The 19,496-nt window shown below is 42.9% G+C and overlaps 1 protein-coding gene across 1 annotated transcript; it reads left to right on the top strand.

Annotated features, from left to right (window-relative positions):
* Nucleotides 1–6,306: 6,306 nt before the first annotated feature.
* On the top strand, nt 6,307–19,305 carry LOC102268462 (acyl-coenzyme A amino acid N-acyltransferase 2). Its single transcript, XM_005904084.2, has 4 exons — nt 6,307–6,431; nt 15,740–16,234; nt 16,466–16,668; nt 18,712–19,305. Exons 2-4 carry the CDS (start codon nt 15,772–15,774, stop codon nt 19,303–19,305), a joined length of 1,260 nt encoding a protein of 419 aa, XP_005904146.2. The 5' UTR covers nt 6,307–6,431; nt 15,740–15,771.
* The last annotated feature ends 191 nt before the right edge of the window (nt 19,306–19,496 follow it).

The raw sequence follows: 19,496 nt of genomic DNA on the forward strand, positions 1-19,496 counted from the left end.
GAGTACATCATGAGAAACGCTGGACTGGAAGAAACACAAGCTGGAATCAAGATTGCGGGAGAAATATCAATAACCTCAGATATGCAGATGACACCACCCTTATGGCAGAAAGTGAAGAGGAACTCAAAAGCCTCTTGATGAAGGTGAAAGTGGAGAGTGAAAAAGTTGGCTTAAAGCTCAACATTCAGAAAATGAAGATCATGGCATCCAGTCCCGTCACTTCATGGGAAATAGATGGGGAAACAGTGAAAACAGTGTCAGACTTTATTTTTCTGGGCTCCAAAATCACTGCAGATGGTGACTGCAGCCATGAAATTAAAAGACGCTTACTCCTTGGAAGGAAAGTTATGACCAAACTATATAGCATATTCAAAAGCAGAGACATTACTTTGCCAACAAAGGTCTGTCTAGTCAAGGCTATGGTTTTTCCTGTGGTCATGTATGGATGTGAGAGTTGGACTGTGAAGAAAGCTGAGCGCTGAAGAATTGATGCTTTTGAACTGTGATGTTGGAGAAGACTCTTGAGAGTCCCTTGGACTGCAAGGAGATCCAACCAGTCCATTCTGAAGGAGATCAGCCCTGGGACTTCTTTGGAAGGAATGATGCTGAAGCTGAAACTCCAATACTTTGGCCACCTCATGCGAAGAGTTGACTCATTGGAAAAGACTCTGATGCTGGGAGGGATTGGGGGCAGGAGGAAAAGGGCACGACAGAGGATGAGATGGCTGGATGGCATCACTGACTCGATGGACGTGAGTCTGAATGAACTCTGGGAGTTGGTAATGGACAGGGAGGCCTGGTGTGCTGCGATTCATGGGGTCGCAAAGAGTCGGATACAACTGAGCGACTGATCTGATCTGATCTGATACATATATTTGGCATTTTACATATCAGAAGAACTAGACACATTTAAGACTAAATTAAACTATATGATAAAATCTAAAAAATACAGTAAAACAAAAAATCCCTCCAGTTCTGGCATATTAATGTTGCTAGAGTTAAAACAAATTAATTCCATATTAATCTTATTTAATTTTTTAAATTATATGAATAAAACTTTATAGAAGGTCCTGGCTTTTTTATTATTGTGGCAAATAGATAAAACATAAAATTTACCATTCTAAGCATTTTTAGATGAATATATGCTGAATTATACAGTGACTTTAAGCATATTCACACTGATGTGCTACCATCACCACTGTCCATCTCCACTCCTGCAATACCCCAATTTCTGGTTCACTTCATGGATCACAGCCATGTGGTGGTGAAGGGGCTTGTATAACTCTGAAGCTATGAGTCATGCCATGTAGGGCCAACCAAGACAGACAAATCATAGTGGAGAGTTCTGAAAAAATGTGGTCCAATGAAGGAAGGAATGGCAAACCACTCCAGTATTTTTGCCTTGAGAACCCCATAAACAATACGATAAGGCAGAAAGATATGATACTAGAAGATGAGCCCTCCAGGTCAGAAGGTGTCCAATAAACTACTGGGAATAGTGCAGGGCAATTACTAATAGTTCCAGAAAGAATGAAGTGGCTGGGCTGAAATGGAAAGAATGTTCCATTATGGATGTGTCTGGTGGTGAAAGGAAAGTACCATGTGGTAAAGAACAATATTGCATAGGAACCTGGAATGTTAGGTTCATGAATCAATGTAAATTGGACATAGTCAAGCAGATGGTATGATTGAACACTGATATCTTAGGAATCAGTGAACTAAAATGGATGAATTTAATTCAGAAGACCATGATATCTACTTCTGTGGGCAAGAATTCCTTAGAAGAAATGTTCAGTTCAGTACAGTTTAGTCACTCACTTGTGTCCGACTTTTTGCAACCCCATGAACTGCTGCATGCCAGGCTTCCCTGTCCATCAGCAACTCCCAGGGCTTACTTAAACTCATGTCCATAGAGTCGGTGATGCCTTCCAACCATCTCATCCTCTGTTGTCCCCTTTTCTTCCTGCCTTCGATTATTCCCAGCATCAGTGTCTAAAATGAATCAGTTCTTCATATCAGGTGGCCAAAGTATTGGAGTTTCAGCTTCAGCATCAGTCCTTCCAATGAATATTCCTTTAGGATGGACTGGTTGGATCTCCTTGCTGTCCAAGGGACTCTCGAGTCTTCTCCAACACCACAGTTCAAAAGCATCAATATTTCGGCGCTCACCTTTCTTTATAGTCCAACTCTCACATCCATACACAACTACTGGAGAAACCAAAACTTTGACTAGACAGACCTTTGTTGGGTAGCCCTCATAGTCAACAAGAGTCCAAAATACAGTACTTGGGTGCAACCTCAAAAATGACAGAATGATCTCAGTTTGTTTCCAGGGAAACCATTCATTATCACAGTAATACACGTCTATGCCCCAACTGATGCTAAAGAAGCTGAACCTGAGTGGTTCAATGAAGACCTATGACACCTTGTAGAACTAACATTAAAAAAAAGTCATTTTCATTGTAGGGGATTGGAATGCAAAAGTAGAAAGTCAAGGGATACCTGGAATAACAGGTAAGTTTGGCCATGCTTATAAAATGAAGTGAGGCAAAGGATAACCGAGTTTTGTCAAGAGAATGCACTGGTCATAGCAAACACCCTCTTCTAAAAACACAAGAAACGAGTCTACATATAGACATCACCAGATGGTCAATACTGAAATCAGATTGATTATATTCTTTGCAACTGAAGATGGAGAAACTCTATACAGTCAGCAAAAACAAGACCTGGAGCTGACTGTGGCTCAGATTATGAGCTCCTTATTGCAAAATTCAGGCTTAAATTGAAGAAAGTAGGGAAAATCACTAGGCTATTCAGCTATGACCTAAATCAAATCCCTTATGATTATACAGTGAAGGTGATGAATAGATTCAAGGGATTAGATCTGCTAGACAGAGTGTCTGAGGAACTATGGATGGAGGTTCATAACATTGTACAGGAGGCAGTGACCGAAACCATCTCAAAGAAAAAGAAATGCAAGAGGGCAAAGTGGTTGTTTGAAGAGGCCTCACAAGTAGCTGAGGAAAGAAAAGAAGTGAAAGACAAGGGGAAAATATACTCAACTGAACGCAGAGTTCCAGAGAATAGCAAAGAGAGATGAAAGAAGGTTTTCTTAATGAACAATGCAAAGAAATAGAGGAAAACAGTAGAATGGGAAAGACTAGAGATCTCTTCAAGAAAACCAGAGATATCAAGGGAATATTTCATGCAAGTATGGGCAATATAAAGGACAGAAACAGCAAAGACCTTAACAGAAGCAGAAGATATTAAAAAGAGGTGGCAAGAATACACAGAAGAACTAAACAAAAGGTCTTAATGATCTGGATGATAACCATGATGGTGTGGTCACTCACATAGAGCCAGATATCCTGGAGTGTGAAGTCAAGTGGGCCTTAGGAAGCATCACTATGAATAAAGCTAATGGAGGTGATGGAATTCCAGTTGAGCTATTTCAAATCCTAAAAGATGATGTTGTTCAAGTGTTGCACTCAATATACCAGCAAATTTGGAAAACTTATCAGTGGCACAGGACTGGAAAAGGTGTTTTCATTCCAGTGCCAAAGAAGGGCAATGCCAAATGAATGTTCAAACTAGCATTACATTTATTTCACATGCTAGCAAAGTATGAAAGTGAAGTCGCTCAGTCGTGTCCAACTCTTTGCTACCCCATGGCATGTAACCTACTAGGCTCCTCTCTCCAAGGGATTCTCCAGGCAAGAATACTGGAGTGGGTTGCCATTTCCTTCTCCAGGGGAGCTTCCCAACCCAGGGATCGAACCCAGGTCTCCCACATCGCAGGCAGATGTTTTAACCTCTGAGCCACCAGGGTAGCAAGGTTATATTCAAAATCCTTCAAGCTAGGCTTCAGCAGTACACAAACCAAGAACTTCCAAATGTACAGTCTGGGTTTAAAAAAGGCAGAAGAAGCAGAGATCAAATTGCCAACATTCATTGGAACACAGAGAAAGCAAGGAAATTCTAGAAAAACATCTACTTCTGCTTCACTGACTATGCTAAAGCCCTTGACTGTGTGGACCACAACAAACTGTGGAAAATTCTTAAAAGAGGTGGAAGTACCAGACTAACTTACCTGCCTCCTGAGAAACCTGTATGCAGGTCAATAGAACTGGATATGAAACGTTGACTGGTTCAAAATTTGTAAAGGAGTACGTCAAGTATATCATCCTACTTATTTAACTTATATGCAGAGTTCATCATGCAAAATGCCAGACTAGATGAATCACAAGCTGGAATCAAGATTTCTGGGAGAAATATAAACAACTTAGATATGCAGATGAAACCACTCTAATGGTAGGAAGTGAAGGGGAACTACAGAGCCTCTTGATATGGGTTTGAAAGTAGTGAGTGAAAAAGCTGGCTTAAAACTCAACATTCAAAAAACTAAGATCATGGCAATTGCTCCCATCACTTCATGGCATATAGATGGGAAAAAGTGGAAGCAGTGGCAGATTTTATTTTCTTTGGCTCCAAAATCGCTGGGGATGGTGACTGCAGCCATGAAATTAGAAGATGCTTGCTGCTTGGAAGGAAAGCTATGACCAACCTAGACAGCATATTAAAAAGTAGGACATCACTTTGCTGACAAAGGTCCATATAGTCAGCTGATTTTTCCAGTAGTCATGTATGAATGTGAGAGTTGAACTATATAGAAAGCTGAGCACTGAAGAATTGATGCTTTTGAACTGTGGTGTTGGAGAAGACCCTTGAGAGTCCCTTGGACTACAAAGAGATCAAAGCAGTCAATCCTAAAGGAAATCAGCCCTGAATATTCATTGGAAGGACTGATGCTGAAGCTCCAATACTTTGGCCACCTACTGCAAAGAACTGACTCCTTAGAAAAGACCCTTTTATTGGAAAAGATTGAAGGTCAAAGTAGAAGGGGGCGGCAGAGGATGAGATGGTTAGATGGCATTACCAACCCAATGGACATGAATCTGAGCAAACTCCGGGGATAGTGAAGGACAGGGGAGCCTGGCATGGTGCGGTCATGGGGTCACGAGGAGTTGGATTCGAATTGGTGACTGAACAACAACAAGAACAACTGGAGCCCTGATTCTTGTGCTTCTCTTATTTATTTATTTATTTTTGGCTGTATTCTGAAGCATGTGGGATCGTCATTCCCTGACCAGGGATCAAACCAGCATACCCTACATTGGAAGGCTGAGTCTTAGCCACTGGACTACCAGGGAAAGTCTCTGTGCTTCTCTTGGAGTTTGAGTAAAAACAGCATTCTATTTCTGTGTGTTCCTCCCCAGTCAACCCCCATCCTTGGATCTAGTCCTGGGAATTAGTCACTCAGCTGGGAGCTTTGCTGTCCTACCAAGGTACCTCTCATCCAGTGTAAGAGCTGTATGCCGAAACAGTCTCCTCTTGTTCCAGATGTTCCAGTTTGCTCATGACTCCCGAAATTGACCCCTTCTCCTCAAGGCTTACATTTCACTTTTAATATATTTTATCGTACCATTCACATTTCACAAGTTAGAAAGCTGACATCTAAGGAAAGGTCAGTAATTTGTCTGAGGTCAATCACAATGACAGATGTAAAGGAATCAGGGTTCCTATCATGGTTCTCTGATTCCAGAGGTTAGCTACACTTCACTGGCTGCAAGAGATGCAAAAATTAGAAGATGTGGTACCCTCCCTCAAGGAACTCACGACCTGCAGGTGCAGTCTGCAGTTTGTAGTTTGGTTCACTTGTACATTTGACAATAGACATTGACTGATAGGATTAACAGTGGAACGGATATCAGGGATTCTTATCCTGAGGAAGCATTTTTGCATGGAGAGGGCTTCAGCCCTCCCTTGGAAGAATGGTTTGCAAACTGGGCTATGTTTTAGAATCTATTGTTAAAAGTACAGATCCCAAAAACTTAACCAAAACCTATCAAGTCAGAATCTGCAGGTAAAGGGCCCTGAGTCTGTGTTTAACCGACTCTCCAGATGAGTCTGAAAACCACACCACTCTGAAGATGGATACCATCTTCTTAGAAACCAACAAAAACATGCTGCCTAAGAGACTACTGACTTAGGGGAGGATATAGGGAAGGAACTGAAGCAAAAGAGAAGAGAGCTAGGAGTTGAGAGAAGTCCAGGGAAGAAGCATAGAAACCAGACCTATGTGATGAAATGAAAGGCTCCACTATGAAACATTTGGATTGAAAGGCATGCCAGCTAAACTGAGCCTTTGACCAGAGCCTGTGGCAGCATGTGCTGATAACCCCACCCCTGAGAACTAAAAAAAAAAAAAAAAGGATCAGCTGATTGTTTTTATGGAGACAGTTTCAACTTTGACCAGTAGGCTGAGGTATTTTGAAGGATCTAAATTAGCAAGCAACAGGCAAGTGTCTAGTGCTCTTAGCTGGCTCCGTAAAGCACCTCGCTCCAGACTGTTCTTTGCAGCTGAATTCAGGGTAAGTCAAGTCCATCACGGCCAAGTAGAAAAGATCTGCTTTCTGATTTCAGCCACAGGGCACCAGGGAAGGCTGTTTGCATCTTGCTGTGTGTATTTTGCTCACTTCAATGGGTAGCTCAGTTCTCTGAAAAACCAGCAATTACTGTCCCAGGTGGTTTATTGTTCAAATGTAGATTTATGCTAGCTGCATCATGCTATCTGGAAGACTGTTTAGGAGATTATTTTGGAAGCAAAAGGGCTTCCGTGGTGGCTCAGACAGTAAAGAATCTGCTTGCAATGTAGAAGACCCAGTTTCAATCCCTGGGTTGGAAAGATACCCTGGAGAGGGGAATGGCAGCCCACTTTGCTATTCTTGCCTGGATAATCTCATGGACAGAGGAACTCGCAAAGAGTTGGACACAACTGATCGACTAACACTTTCACTTTTACTTTGGAGGCAAAATGCACACTTGCCTGCAAAAGTCAAGATCCAGCCTAATGTGACTATTGGAGAGATGTTTCTTGACTCAAGGAATATTTTCCTGGGATTTATTAGGAGAAAGAAGTGCTGGGGTGAAGAAAGAAAAGCCACAGGCTTCTGAAGGGAATGGAATCTGTTTCTTGATTAGTGACGGTAATTTTAAGTTCCATGGGAACTTTGCTCTCTTTAACTCTTTTCTTCCTGCTTCTGATGTGTTGATGTCCTGCCAGTTATTGACTTCCCTTCCTCTAACAGGTCAAGGTCTCGAATAGTGTAGGCTTGATCCCCACCCTTCACCCTCGGACTCTGGGGGGTCTGAAACCTGCTCAGCAATGTGGGTTTCAGCTTTCAGACCCTATCAGGTCGCTCCCATTTTGCTGACGGCTCCCTCTCCACCACCACGTCTGAAGCAGCTGAATTCTTGTTTCTTGCCCTCCGGTTGCTTTCTACGTTTGGTTTCTTTGACAGTTGCCGATAAACAGGGTCCTGCCTTCTGCGGCAAGGAATTATGCCATTGAATTTTGAGGAATTTTGCATCTTAAGTAGCCCATAAAAATTCACCTGGTCTTCTGTTCTATCTTCACACTCTCTCTGAGATATGTCACTCATATTCTGGTATTTCTATTTTACCTTGTTTTCCTTCTTCCTCCAGAGGGAGGTCAGTTGATACTTTTTGCCTCAGAAAAGGACAGTACACCAGGAAGAGAAGACAAACATCTTTACTTGGCCTTTATGGTACAAAATCCTAGTGGATGACGTGAATTCCAAAAGTCATAAATGGGTGTGTTTCATTCGGTCCACACCTTGGATTGATTTTTGTTTGTTTGGTGATTGTTGGGTGGTTTTGTGTGTATGAATTTTTTTTTTCTTTCTAATATAATACATTTGAGTGCCTGTAGAAGGGCTGGTAGTCTTAGGTTCACTACAGCCTTATATTTTGTTCATCTCTGGTCTTTATCTACAAATTTATATTACCTGTCTGACCCCAATAGGTATCTGAATTTGGAACCACTGGCACCCATTGTAAAATGGGTTTAGAAGAATGCATCATCAAGTAAGCACATCATCAAGCACGCTCAGTCACTGAGTCGTGTCCAACTCTTTGCGACCCCACGGACAATAGCCCGCATTTTCCAGGCAAGAATACTAGAGTGGTTTTCATTTCCTCCTCCAGGGGATCTTCCTGACTCAGGTATCGAATTCACGCCTCTTTGCATCTCCTGCATTGGCAGGCAGGTTCTCTACCACTAGCACCACTCACTGGGCCTGCATTGGTTCAGACAGCAAAGAATCTGTCCGCAATGCAGGAGACCCGGGTTTGATTCCTGGGTCAGGAATAGAAATTACTCTGAATCTAGAAAAACAGAAAAAATTTATATTTCCTGCATATGTGGGTTTGTGGACTATAAAGTTTAATTCTACTGGTCCATTACTAGTTCTGCCACACCAGGGTATATATTAATACTTAACCAAAGGGTTTTAGAGTTAAGGAACAGGAAAGATAAAGGTATAATCAAGAAAGAGGATATACCAGGATATATATTAATATTTAACATAAGTCTTCAGAGTTGGGGAAAGGGAAAAATGAAGTTAAAATCAAGAAAGAAGTAGGAAAGAAAAGCAAGAGGGAGTGGCCAGGAAAAGAATGAGCGTTCACGTGTCTACCCTCATTTGAGGAAGATAAGTAAGGTATGTAAGTAGGGTGGGATAGTACTGGTTAAAATTCTTACTTCATCATTAACAACATTGGCAAGTTTGGGTAAGTCATTTAGCTGAGCTCAATTTTCTAATATACAATGGAAGGATTATAATGATTTTTTTTATTCCCATAGATTTTCTGTGAGGGTCAAGAGAAATAATAAACATAAAAGGGTCTTGAAAAGTGAAAAGGCTTTACTATGCAGATTCCTATTACCCAGTGACGAGCTTTTAGTAAGTGTTCAGTAATTGTTTCCTATTACAGAAAAAAGGGAAATGAGGGGAGAATTGAATTCCAAAGGCCACTTAAAATAACCAGCCCCATTACTTGTCAAATAATTGTGATATTTGATTTGTCTTTACCCTTTTCCTGGAGCCACTGCTGCATTTTTCAGTTGTTAAAGATCATGCCCAGTGAAACAGGACCACTTGTATTACCAGCAAATTTCCCTCTATATTACACCAATAGACTTTGTTTTCTTTTTTACCTCAGTCCACAGAGAAGAGTGGGATTGGAGGAGGTAATTCAGGGAGGAGAGGCACTCATCAGCACAGTGTTCTCCTCTCCACAGAACATTGAGCTCATAGCCATCAAAAGCCTCCGCTAGTTTGCGTCTCAAACTGAGAATGGTCTCTGGCTATGGTCCTTTCATACAGTACCCTATGGAGCTAAACAACCAGGAATGGAACTGCTTAGCCCCGTCCTTCACCTCACACTTGGAGTTCAAAAACTGTTTCTCTTTTTTTCCAATTAAGAGCTCTTGTGGAAACCCTGATGACATTTTGCAGAACCTCAGAGTTCCTCAGAACCCCATTGAGAATCCCAAATCTTCTTTTGTAAGAGTGTGTGCGTGTGTATACATGTGTATGTATTGGGTGGACCAAAAATTTCATTCTGGGTTTTCTGTAAGATATTAAGGAAAACCCAAATGAACTTTTTTGCCAACCCAATATTTAAATTTTGGATTTTTCTTGTTTCTTGAACTTATAAGAGAGTGTTATATAAAGAACAGATGACACAAAGGTTTGACTAATCTGAGGTCCGAGAGGCTTACAACTAAGTTCTGCAAAGGCAATCTGTCAGACTTTACCTTGGATCCCTACCAGATCTTCACGAGATCTGCCTCATCAGCCTGTGAAAGGCGACTTTGTTTAGCCCACATACCAAAGGCAGTGACTGTGGGATTGCTGATCATGTGGTTACTTCCTACTCTGTGTGTGGCTAAGAAACCAGAGACACCATTCACAAGCACACATTGTTGACTGACCAAATGATCTCTCTCTCTTTCTATTTCATGTGCTCTTGGGAGAACTCCTACTTCTTACAGGAACTATCATTATAATCTAATCCCTTGCATATACCTTGGTGTAAATGGCAAAATCTAGACCTAGAATACTAATAACCATTACAGGGAATTTCTGACAATTCAGAATCAATAGCTTTGCACATTTAGCAGGAGCTCCAAAAAAACTAGGAGATAAAACAGTAAGCATAGTCAGCTAAGTCCTGAGACCCCAAAACAAAATTCTAAGAAACATTCCTTTCAAAGACTGAAATCTTCTGAAACCTATCTTCCCGCATCTCTCTTTCCTCTGACGCTTATTTCCGTAATTGCAGACCTTCTTTCTTCAGGGGCTTCTCAGGATAGGAACAAACTAATTTCTCTCTGTCTCTGTCAGTCTTTCCTCAAATGTCCATACTGTACCCCAAGGCTGGTTTTCTGTGATTATCTGGATGCAGCGTCTGCATTTCATGGATACACTCACACAGAAAGAGTCCAGGGACAGGACTAGCATGAGGTAAGAGGGCACCGTGGGTGCAAAATTTCAGGACGTCAAAGGCATGGCCACGCAAGTCAACTTTGCTACCGAAGTTGCTACCCAACTTTGCTACCTCTGCTTCACCTTTAGTCCTTACCTTGATAAAGGGACTGGTGAGCTCTGAGTCCCCATTCCAAATTGGCAAGGTAGGAACATTCCAGGCATGTCTTGAATCAGGTGCCCAATCCTGATCCAGTCAGCAACAGCCCCCAGGAAGGAGGTCACATGGTATAAACATAGCTATGGAGTGTCCATCTCTGGGCTTAGGAGGCAATTCTCAAATAAAGAGAGACCATGATTTGTAAAGAAACTCTAATATTTTACATTACAAAAACACTATGTAAGTAGAATATCTTAATTCCTTGTTTGCTGCTATTCTTTTCTTGCCCTCATTATGAATTTCATAACTCTGAAGTATATACAATGTATAATTTACTATATGAGTATCAATAGATTTTCTGAAGTTTTAACACATGGTTGCTGCCCTTGAGCTGGCAATCCACCTGGGAGAATTAGACCAGATGCAGAATGCATGCAGGAGAGTAGTTATGTTAAGTAATTCAAATGAATTCCATTTGAAAATAAAATCTGTAGTGTGCCAGGGTCCAGCTCCGGCTGATCCAGGGTATTCGAAGGGGAGACGGCTTCGGCGACTATTTAAATATTCATCAAAGATATAAAGAGTAGTAGAATGAGGATAGCTCAGTAGGAAAATTCAGTGGAGAAAAGAGGCTGAGTAGCTTGGTTTACGCGGGAGACCAATAAAACTTCAAGACAAGAAGTTTGCACCACTTACGCAGGCCGCAGGCGTCCTTCCATTCTCCCGAAGGAGAGGAGACACTGAGGCCTCCCCGGTCAGATCTTAGAAGCCCAGGCATAATTAGTAAGCATGGTGGGTTCCGCGCTCCAGATGGAGACTCAGCCAGAGTGAGAGAGAGAGCGACATGAGGAGACCAGTATTTCAAGAAACTGATCCCAATTCTTTATTTTTCAGAGTCTGTTTTTATACACTGAGCTGTTATACAAAAGTCACGTGGGGACAGCAGTCCTGACTTTTATTAAAGTCAGGTGCTTCACACAAATGTATACAGAGGTCTTAGGGGTGTTACATCATCTTCTGGCCAGGGGGCCTGCTGACAATTTACGACCCTCTCCTTGTGACAGTGGTCAGTCAACCAGAACACTTTTTTCTCCAAGGGTGATTATTCTTAAAACAGACGCCACCCAAATAAAGTTACATTCTTATAGGGTGAGGGTGTAGTGGGTTTTAGTTAAGGAAAGAATTTACTTAGCCTAAAGTCTAACGTGATTAATATCAAAGGTTAATACTTATTTCTTCTATATATTCATTAATGTGTGTAAGGGCAGGGGATGTGGAGACTTAGCAACAAACATTGGCTCAACAAATGAAAAACCCTTCACCAATACAATTTCTAATCAGCGCATTATACTTATACTAAAAGTTTTCTAACTTTTCTAAGGAACCTGTTTTTAGAAGGTTTAAAGCATCTCGTGCCTCTCATGGTTGGGAGGCTGTGAGCAATCACATGTGGCCGGACAAGCCTGTCAGGCAGGCTAGAGAACATTCAGAGGAGTTTGTAGGTTGAAATACTCCTGTCACGCCCAGGAATTATTATTAACTGGAGCTCTAAGTTAACTCCTTCTCCGAAAGAGGTGGTGGGAGACAGCCCCCTGTAAAGTCAGAGGTGTAGGGGAGAGCACAAAGTAGTAAAGTAGGCAGGCTCTGGTTATGGGGGTAGATGCTCGAGAATTTCCAGGGGGACTCCTGAGGCTCGATCCCGCCTTTGCGTATGTCGAGCCTCCTTCCTCATGACCTTTGTCATGGGCGGAGTGCCTCACGCCGGCCCCCAACAGTAGTGAGTCAATACATTATAAGGAAGTTTTGAGAAGAAAGAAGAATGTGTGGAATAAGGCTCTCAAGTACCCCTTCTTAATGATTTCTTTTTTGGGAAGAAAGAAATAGCAGATACAAAGAGTTATAGGAAGGACCAGATCAGAAAATACCAAGGGACCCCTGAAATGTCACACAGGATACGGGGTGTTCTTATTCTTATTACATGTCCTATCTCCCTAAGACTAGTGAAAGACCCAGGAAGTTTGAACTGATGCAACCTCCTTCTGTGAAGAACTCTGCTGGTATTAAAGGAAAACATTCACAATCTGTTTATTCCAAATTATTCTATTGACCATGAGTTTTCAAATGGTCAGTAATACTGGTTGTTGATGGGGGATCAAGTGAGAGGGAGTGTGTCCTTTGCAGAAAATTACTTTCTTTTTAAAATTGTTTTGCTTTTTAAACTTTTGGCTGCCCTGAGCAGTTTGCCGAATTTTAGTTCCCCAACCAGGGATGGAATCCAGAACTTTGGCATTGAGAGAGTGGAGTTCTAAACACTGGACCACCAGGGACTTCCTAGGAAATCACTTTTTCATAAAAGAAGCACAAAATACATTTTGTCCTTCACTCTCTCTTTCTTCTGAAGATCTCCTTTCAACAGTGAAGAACTGAGCATTAAGACCCCTCTTCTGCCCCTGCAGAAGAGTGATCTTGCAGAGAGTTAATGTTTGGGTGGAGATCTGCAGGGAGCCCACCTTAGAAAAGAATGAATGAAAGCACAAGATGATATGGATCTTCTAGGTGTGCCTCAAGGAAATGTGATTCCTGATAAATAAAGGGAAGATCCCAAAGGATCTAAAGAAATGATACAGAGTATTTGGCAGATACTCTGGCTATTCAGTCAGTCAGTCAGTTCAGTCACTCAGTCGTGTCCGACTCTTTGCGACCCCATGAATCGCAGCACGCCAAGCCTCCCCGTCCATCACCAACTCCTGGAGTTCACTCAGACTCACGTCCGTCGAGACAGTGATGCCATCCAGCCATCTCATCCTCTGTCGTCCCCTTCTCCTCCTGCCCCCAATCCCTCCCAGCATTTGAGTCTTTTCCAATGAGTCAACTCTTCGCATGAGGTGGCCAAAGTACTGGAGTTTCAGCTTTAGATTCATTCCTTCCAAAGAAATCCCAGGGCTGATCTCCTTCAGAATGGACTGGTTGGATCTCCTTGCAGTCCAAGGGACTCTCAAGAGTCTTCTCCAACACCACAGTTCAAAAGAATCAATTCTTTAGTGCTCAGCTTTCTTCACAGTCGAACTCTCACATCCATACATGGCCACTGGAAAAACCATAGGCTTAACTAGATGGACCCTTGTTGGCAAAGGGTCCATCTTTTGAATATGCTATCTAGGTTGGTCATAACTTTCCTTCCAAGGAGTAAGCATCTTTTAATTTCATGGCTGCAGTCACCATCTGCAGTGATTTTGGAGCCCGAAAAAATAAAGTCTGACACTGTTTCCACTGTTTCCCCATCTATTTCCCATGAAGTGATGGGACCAGATGATATGATCTTTGTCTTCTGAATGTTGAGCTTTAAGCCAACTTTTTCACCCTCCACTTTCACTTTCATCAAGAGGCTTTTTAGTTCCTCTTCACTTTCTGCCATCAGGGTGGTGTCATCTGAATATTTGAGGTTATTGATATTTCTCCTGGCAATCTTGACTCCAGCTTGTGCTTCTTCCAGCCTTTGTCATGATGTACTCTGCATATAAGTTAAATAAGCACGGTGACAATATACAGCCTTGATGTACTCCTTTTCCTATTTGGAACCAGTCTGTTCTGACTATTAGGTTTCTCTAATAGCCCAGGCTTGGCTCCCTTCCCAGGTGATTTAAAGTGGAATCCTAATGTTGTTTGTCTGCCTAAGGATTGCTGACAGATGGGATGTCAGATCCCTGGGTTGGGAAGATCCCCTGAGAAGGAAATGGCAACCCACTCCAGTATTCTTGCCATGGGAAAATCCCATGGATGGAGGAGCCTGGTTGGCTACTGTCCATGGGGTCACAAAGAGTCAGACACAACTGAGCGACTTCACTCTGCCCCTGCACTTCCAAACCCTGTTTATTTTCTCTGGAATCTTTTCTGGTCACAAATATAAAGCATAAACCCTCACTTTACATTCCTCTATAAAATAAAATCAAGGATGGTGGCTCAGAGGGTAAAGTGTCTGCCTGCAATGTGGGAGATCTGGGTTCGATCCCTGGGTAAGGAAGATCCCCTCGAGAAGGAAATGGCAACCCACTCCAGTATTCTTGCCTGGAAAATCCCATGGACAGAGAAGCCTGGTGGGCTACAGTCCATGGGGTTGCAAAGAGTTGGACACAACTAAGCAACTTCACTTTAGAGGATCAAACTTTCTGAGGGGAAACCTAGTACTACAATTTGTCTGAAGACATTGTTGGAAAATGATGCATATCTATGTCAAAGTCTCAGGTGAGAAATTTCTTTTAGGAAAATATTGGAAAGGCCTCACCTTTTCCTTTCCCTTGATAAGCTGGTAGCTCTTTCTATGAAAATAATTAGAACAACACAACTGACAGGTTGCCTTTTTCCTTTGGTTGTCACTCATTCAGTGTTTCTGATTCTAGTTCATATTTTCCCAGATCCTATTTTTATTTTTTATGTCTCTGTTACCTATAAACAGGTTCAAATCCTTTGTCAATGAGGTATATAAAAAAGGAGAGAAAGAAAGAAGGAAGGGTGTGAGGGAGGAGAATACCCCAATTTTGCTCATAAAAGGGCACAGTATGAAATAGCTGACCAAATGTATATTTTATTCTCTTTGCTACAAACAATATTCAATATTTACCACTCCACTGGAAAGCCACTGAAGCAGATCATGAAATTTTATTTTCCCTGAAAAAGAACAAATAATGGGAACTCTAAAAAGAGCTGGTGGTTGGTCTTACAATGGCAGAGAGGGATTGGAAATTTGAAAAAGAAACAATACTGTAACATATTTCTTGTTTATGTAGATATGGGAATTGAAAAGCCGCATTGATCCTTCCAGGCAACACTTAATCATGCATTACCCCTTGGAGCCTAACAAACACCTGTGAAATAAGTCATCTGGGAATGATCTCAGCTGAAGAACTGAAGCTCAATTTACTCAAAACCACAAAACTAAGATTTCCTTCAGTGCTGTAATGGATAAGACAGGAGGCTATAGTGTTAAGACCTAGCTTCAATTTCCAGTTCTACTATTAATTATTTACAACACTTGGGCATGCCACTTAACCTGTCCTCATATGTAAAATGAGAATAATGAGTACACTCTGCACACCTTATTTTTCCCTCCTCCAAATGTTCCGTGTATTTTGCAGTAATCTCCAGAAGTATTCTGGGCCAGTGCAAGCCTTGTCTGAGCCTCTTCCTTGGAACCAAAGTCTCCAACTCAGAGTCTTCTCTCCCACTGCAGGAAACACCATTTGGTCCCTTTGCCTGTTGCCAATGTTCCAGCTGACAGTCACCCCAGCAAGTGCCCTGGCAGATGAGCCTGTGCACATCCAAGCGACGGGCCTGCCCCCACTGCAGATGGTGACCCTCATAGCAACCATGAAGGATGACAAGGGGAATCTATACCGGTCCCGAGCTTTCTACAGGGCTAACGAGGCTGGGGAACTGGACCTGAAGCGAGATCCTGCTGTGGGGGGCCACTACATGGGGGTCCACCCAATGGGCCTCCTCTGGTCCCTGAAGCCCGAGAGGCCTTTTGACAGGCTAATTAAGAGGAACGTGATGAACACACCCACCTGGATCACTCTGGATCTATATGACTCAGTTTACATACACAAGGTAGGCGAGGCTCAGCCCAAGGCCAGCCAGGTGCTGCAGCGCTGGTTCTCCAGCCCCGACCTGCAGCGGGTGCCCATCCGAGAAGGTCGTATCAGAGGAGCCCTGTTCCTGCCTCCAGGTGAGACTCATCTTGAGGAACCTGGAAAACATGGTTGGTGGGGATAAAAGCAAAGACAAAGGGCATCCAGTTGTTGAACTAGGATTTCCCACAATATTTTAAAAGTAACAAGCCATTTTGTTGTGTATGAAAGTGAAATTCATTCTGCTCAGCTTGTACTTTTGCCGTTATCTACTCAGCCCTTCTGATACTCTTTCTGATCTCATTTTCTTCTCTTTTTGCTGCTCCTAGGGGAAGGCCCATTCCCAGGACTCCTTGATTTGTTTGGGGGCATCGGGGGTCTAGTTGAATATCGGGCCAGTCTTTTGGCTGTCCGTGGCTTTGCAGTGCTGGCTTTAGCATATTTTGCCTATGATGACCTGCCCAAGCAGCTGGAGGAGGTGGACCTGGAATATTTTGAGGAAGCTGCCAACTTGCTACTAGCTCATCCCAAGGTATTTAAAATACTTTTCATTTTACCTGGCAACATTATATCACAAATGTCTGTTCTGCCTATGTTACCAGTCTGTTTAGCTTGGGGCACAGCACACCTGAGTTAAAATTGGGGATAATAATATCAACCTTGTAGGATTGCTGGGTTGATTAAGATCAGCTTAATGCTTACTGGCACAGAGAAGACAATAAATATTAGGTATATTATGATCTTCATTTTCTAGTTCAAAAATGTTTAAATATTAGGTATTTCTTGAAAGTGCTGCACTTAATATGTCAGCAAATTTGGAAAACTCAGCAGTGGCCACAGGACTGGATAAGGTCAGTTTTCATTCCAATCCCAAAGAAAGGCAATACCAAAGAATGCTCAAACTACCGCACAATTGCACTCATCTCACATGCTAGTAAAGTAATGCTCAAAATTCTCCAAGCCAGGCTTAAGCAATACGTGAACTGTGAACTTCCAGATGTTCAAACTGGTTTTAAAAAAGGCAGAGGAATCAGAGATCAAATCGCCAACATCTGCTGGATATTGAAAAAGCAAGAGAGTTCCAGAAAAACATCTATTTCTGCTTTATTGACTATGCCAAAGCCTTTGACTGTGTGGATCACAATAAAATGTGGAGAATTCTGAAAGAGATGGGAATACCAGATCACCTGACCTGCCTCTTGAAAACCTGTATGAAACAGTTAGAACTGGACATGGAACAACAGACTGGTTCCAAATAGGAAAAGGAGTACGTCAAGGCTGTATATTGTCACCCTGCTTATTTAATTTATATGCAGAGTACAGCATGAGAAACGCTGAGCTGGATGAAGAACAAGCTGGAATCAAGATTGCCAGGAGAAATATCAATAACCTCAGATATGCAGATGACACCACCCTTATGGCAGAAAGTGAAGAAGAACTAAAGAGCCTCTTGATGAAAATGAAAGAGGAGAGTGAAAAAGTTGGCTTAGAGCTCAACATTCAGAAAACTAAGATCATGGCATCTGGTCCCATCACTTCATGGCAAATAGATGGGGAAACAGTGGAAATAGTGACTGACTTTATTTTTCTGGGCTCCAAAATCACTGCAGATGGTGATTGCAGCCATGAAATTAAAAGATGCTTACTCCTTGGAAGAAAAGTTATGACCAACCTAGACAGCGTACTAAAAAGCAGAGACATTACTTTGTCAACAAAGGTCCACCTAGTCAAGGCTATGGTTTTTCCAGTAGTCGTGTATGGTTGTGAGAGATGGACTATAAAGAAAGCTGAGTGCCGAAGAATCGATGCTTTTGAACTGTGGTGTTGCAGAAGACTCTTGAGAGTCCCTTGGACTGCAAGGAGATCCAACCAGTCCATCCTAAAGGAGATCAGTTCTGAGTGTTCATTGGAAGGACTGGTGTTGAAATTGAAACTCTAATACTTTGGCCACCTGATGTGAAGAACTGACTCATTTGAAAAGGCCTTGATGCTGGGAGGGATTTGGGGCAGGAGGAGAAGGGGACGACAGAGGATGAGGTGGCTGGATGGCATCACCGACTCGATGGATGTGAGTTTGGGTGAACTCCAGGAGTTGGTGATAGACAGGGACTGGTGTGCTGTGATTTATGGGTTCACAAAGAGTCGGACACGACTGAGCAACTGAACTGAACTGAATAGTTGAAAGAACTCAGGACACCTCTTTTTCTAGCTCGAGAGAATAATTTTGTTCTTCAGAATACTTACCTGCCTCTGCTTGAATGTTGCTGGTGCATTAGATCCTTTTTGCTTTATATAGAACTCTGCTTTTGATGAGCAGTTTTAGTGTCTATTGTTTCACTTGATCTTCGCAACAGTCCTGCAATGTAGGTAATATTATGACCCCTCATAAGACAATAAGGCTTAGGGAGTGTAAGTAGATGATGATCTCTCTTGGTCTCAAAAGCTGGTAAACCCTAGTGCTAGGACTCCCACTCCTTATTTTCTGACTCTCCCCGTCATCCCAGCTTACTGGCCTGTGGGACAGCTCCTTCTCAGAGAATGGCCTGTCATGGGTTCCCTTCATTTTGTCCTTCAGGTCCAAAAGCCGGGAATTGGAGTGATATCTGTGAGCAAAGGTGCAGAGATTGGGCTGGCCATGGCCTGCTACCTCAAGCAGGTGGCAGCCACTGTCTGCATCAATGGGGCCAATGCCATCCATGAATTTCCGCTCAGGTACCGGGATCTGGTCATAACCCCCATCCCCTCGTTTCCAGAGCGCATGCAGGTCAACGCTGCGGGTGCTGTGCGCATCCGCCACTTCAAGGGCGACCCCCGAGATGAACGGAATCAACATAGTGTGCTTCCTGTTGAAAAGGCCCGGGGCCCAATCCTCTTCGTTGTAGGAGAGGCTGACGAATGCTTCAATAGCAAAGAATACGCTGAGCAGGCACTGGACCAGCTGCGGAGGCACGGCAAAAGCAGTGGAAGGATGCTGTCCTACCCCGGGGCGGGCCACCTGATAGAGCCGCCAAACTTGCCCCTGTGCTGTGTGTCCTGGAGCCGCGGCCTCTTCCTCCCCATGCTCTGGGGCGGGGAGCCTGAGGGCCAAGCGGCAGCCCAGGAGCACTCTTGGCAAGAGATCCTGAAATTCTTCAGGCAACACCTTGTTCTGAGCAGAAGCACACTGTAAGGGGGGTGATGGGGGCGGGCGCGGGGGGCGGAGACCAACAGCAACAGAAAAGAATCAGGCAGGGCTATGGGTGAGGGAGGGGGCTCTCCTGATTTCTCTAGATTCACAGTCATCTTGAGTCAACTGGAAGAAAACTGGACAAAATCAAAGAATCATGCATCTGAAATATTTCTGATAAAATTGTATGTGCT

Source organism: Bos mutus, chromosome 8, assembly GCF_027580195.1.
Source record: "Bos mutus isolate GX-2022 chromosome 8, NWIPB_WYAK_1.1, whole genome shotgun sequence".
NCBI lineage: Eukaryota > Metazoa > Chordata > Mammalia > Artiodactyla > Bovidae > Bos > Bos mutus.

Bases quoted from the DNA above. Each gene is read 5' to 3' on its own strand.
- LOC102268462 (XM_005904084.2), top strand. From the start codon at position 15,772: ATGTTCCAGCTGACAGTCACCCCAGCAAGTGCCCTGGCAGATGAGCCT. The intron at 16,235-16,465 runs GTGAGACTCATC...TGCTGCTCCTAG, and splicing joins AGCCCTGTTCCTGCCTCCAG to GGGAAGGCCCATTCCCAGGA. The intron at 16,669-18,711 runs GTATTTAAAATA...TTTGTCCTTCAG, and splicing joins TGCTACTAGCTCATCCCAAG to GTCCAAAAGCCGGGAATTGG.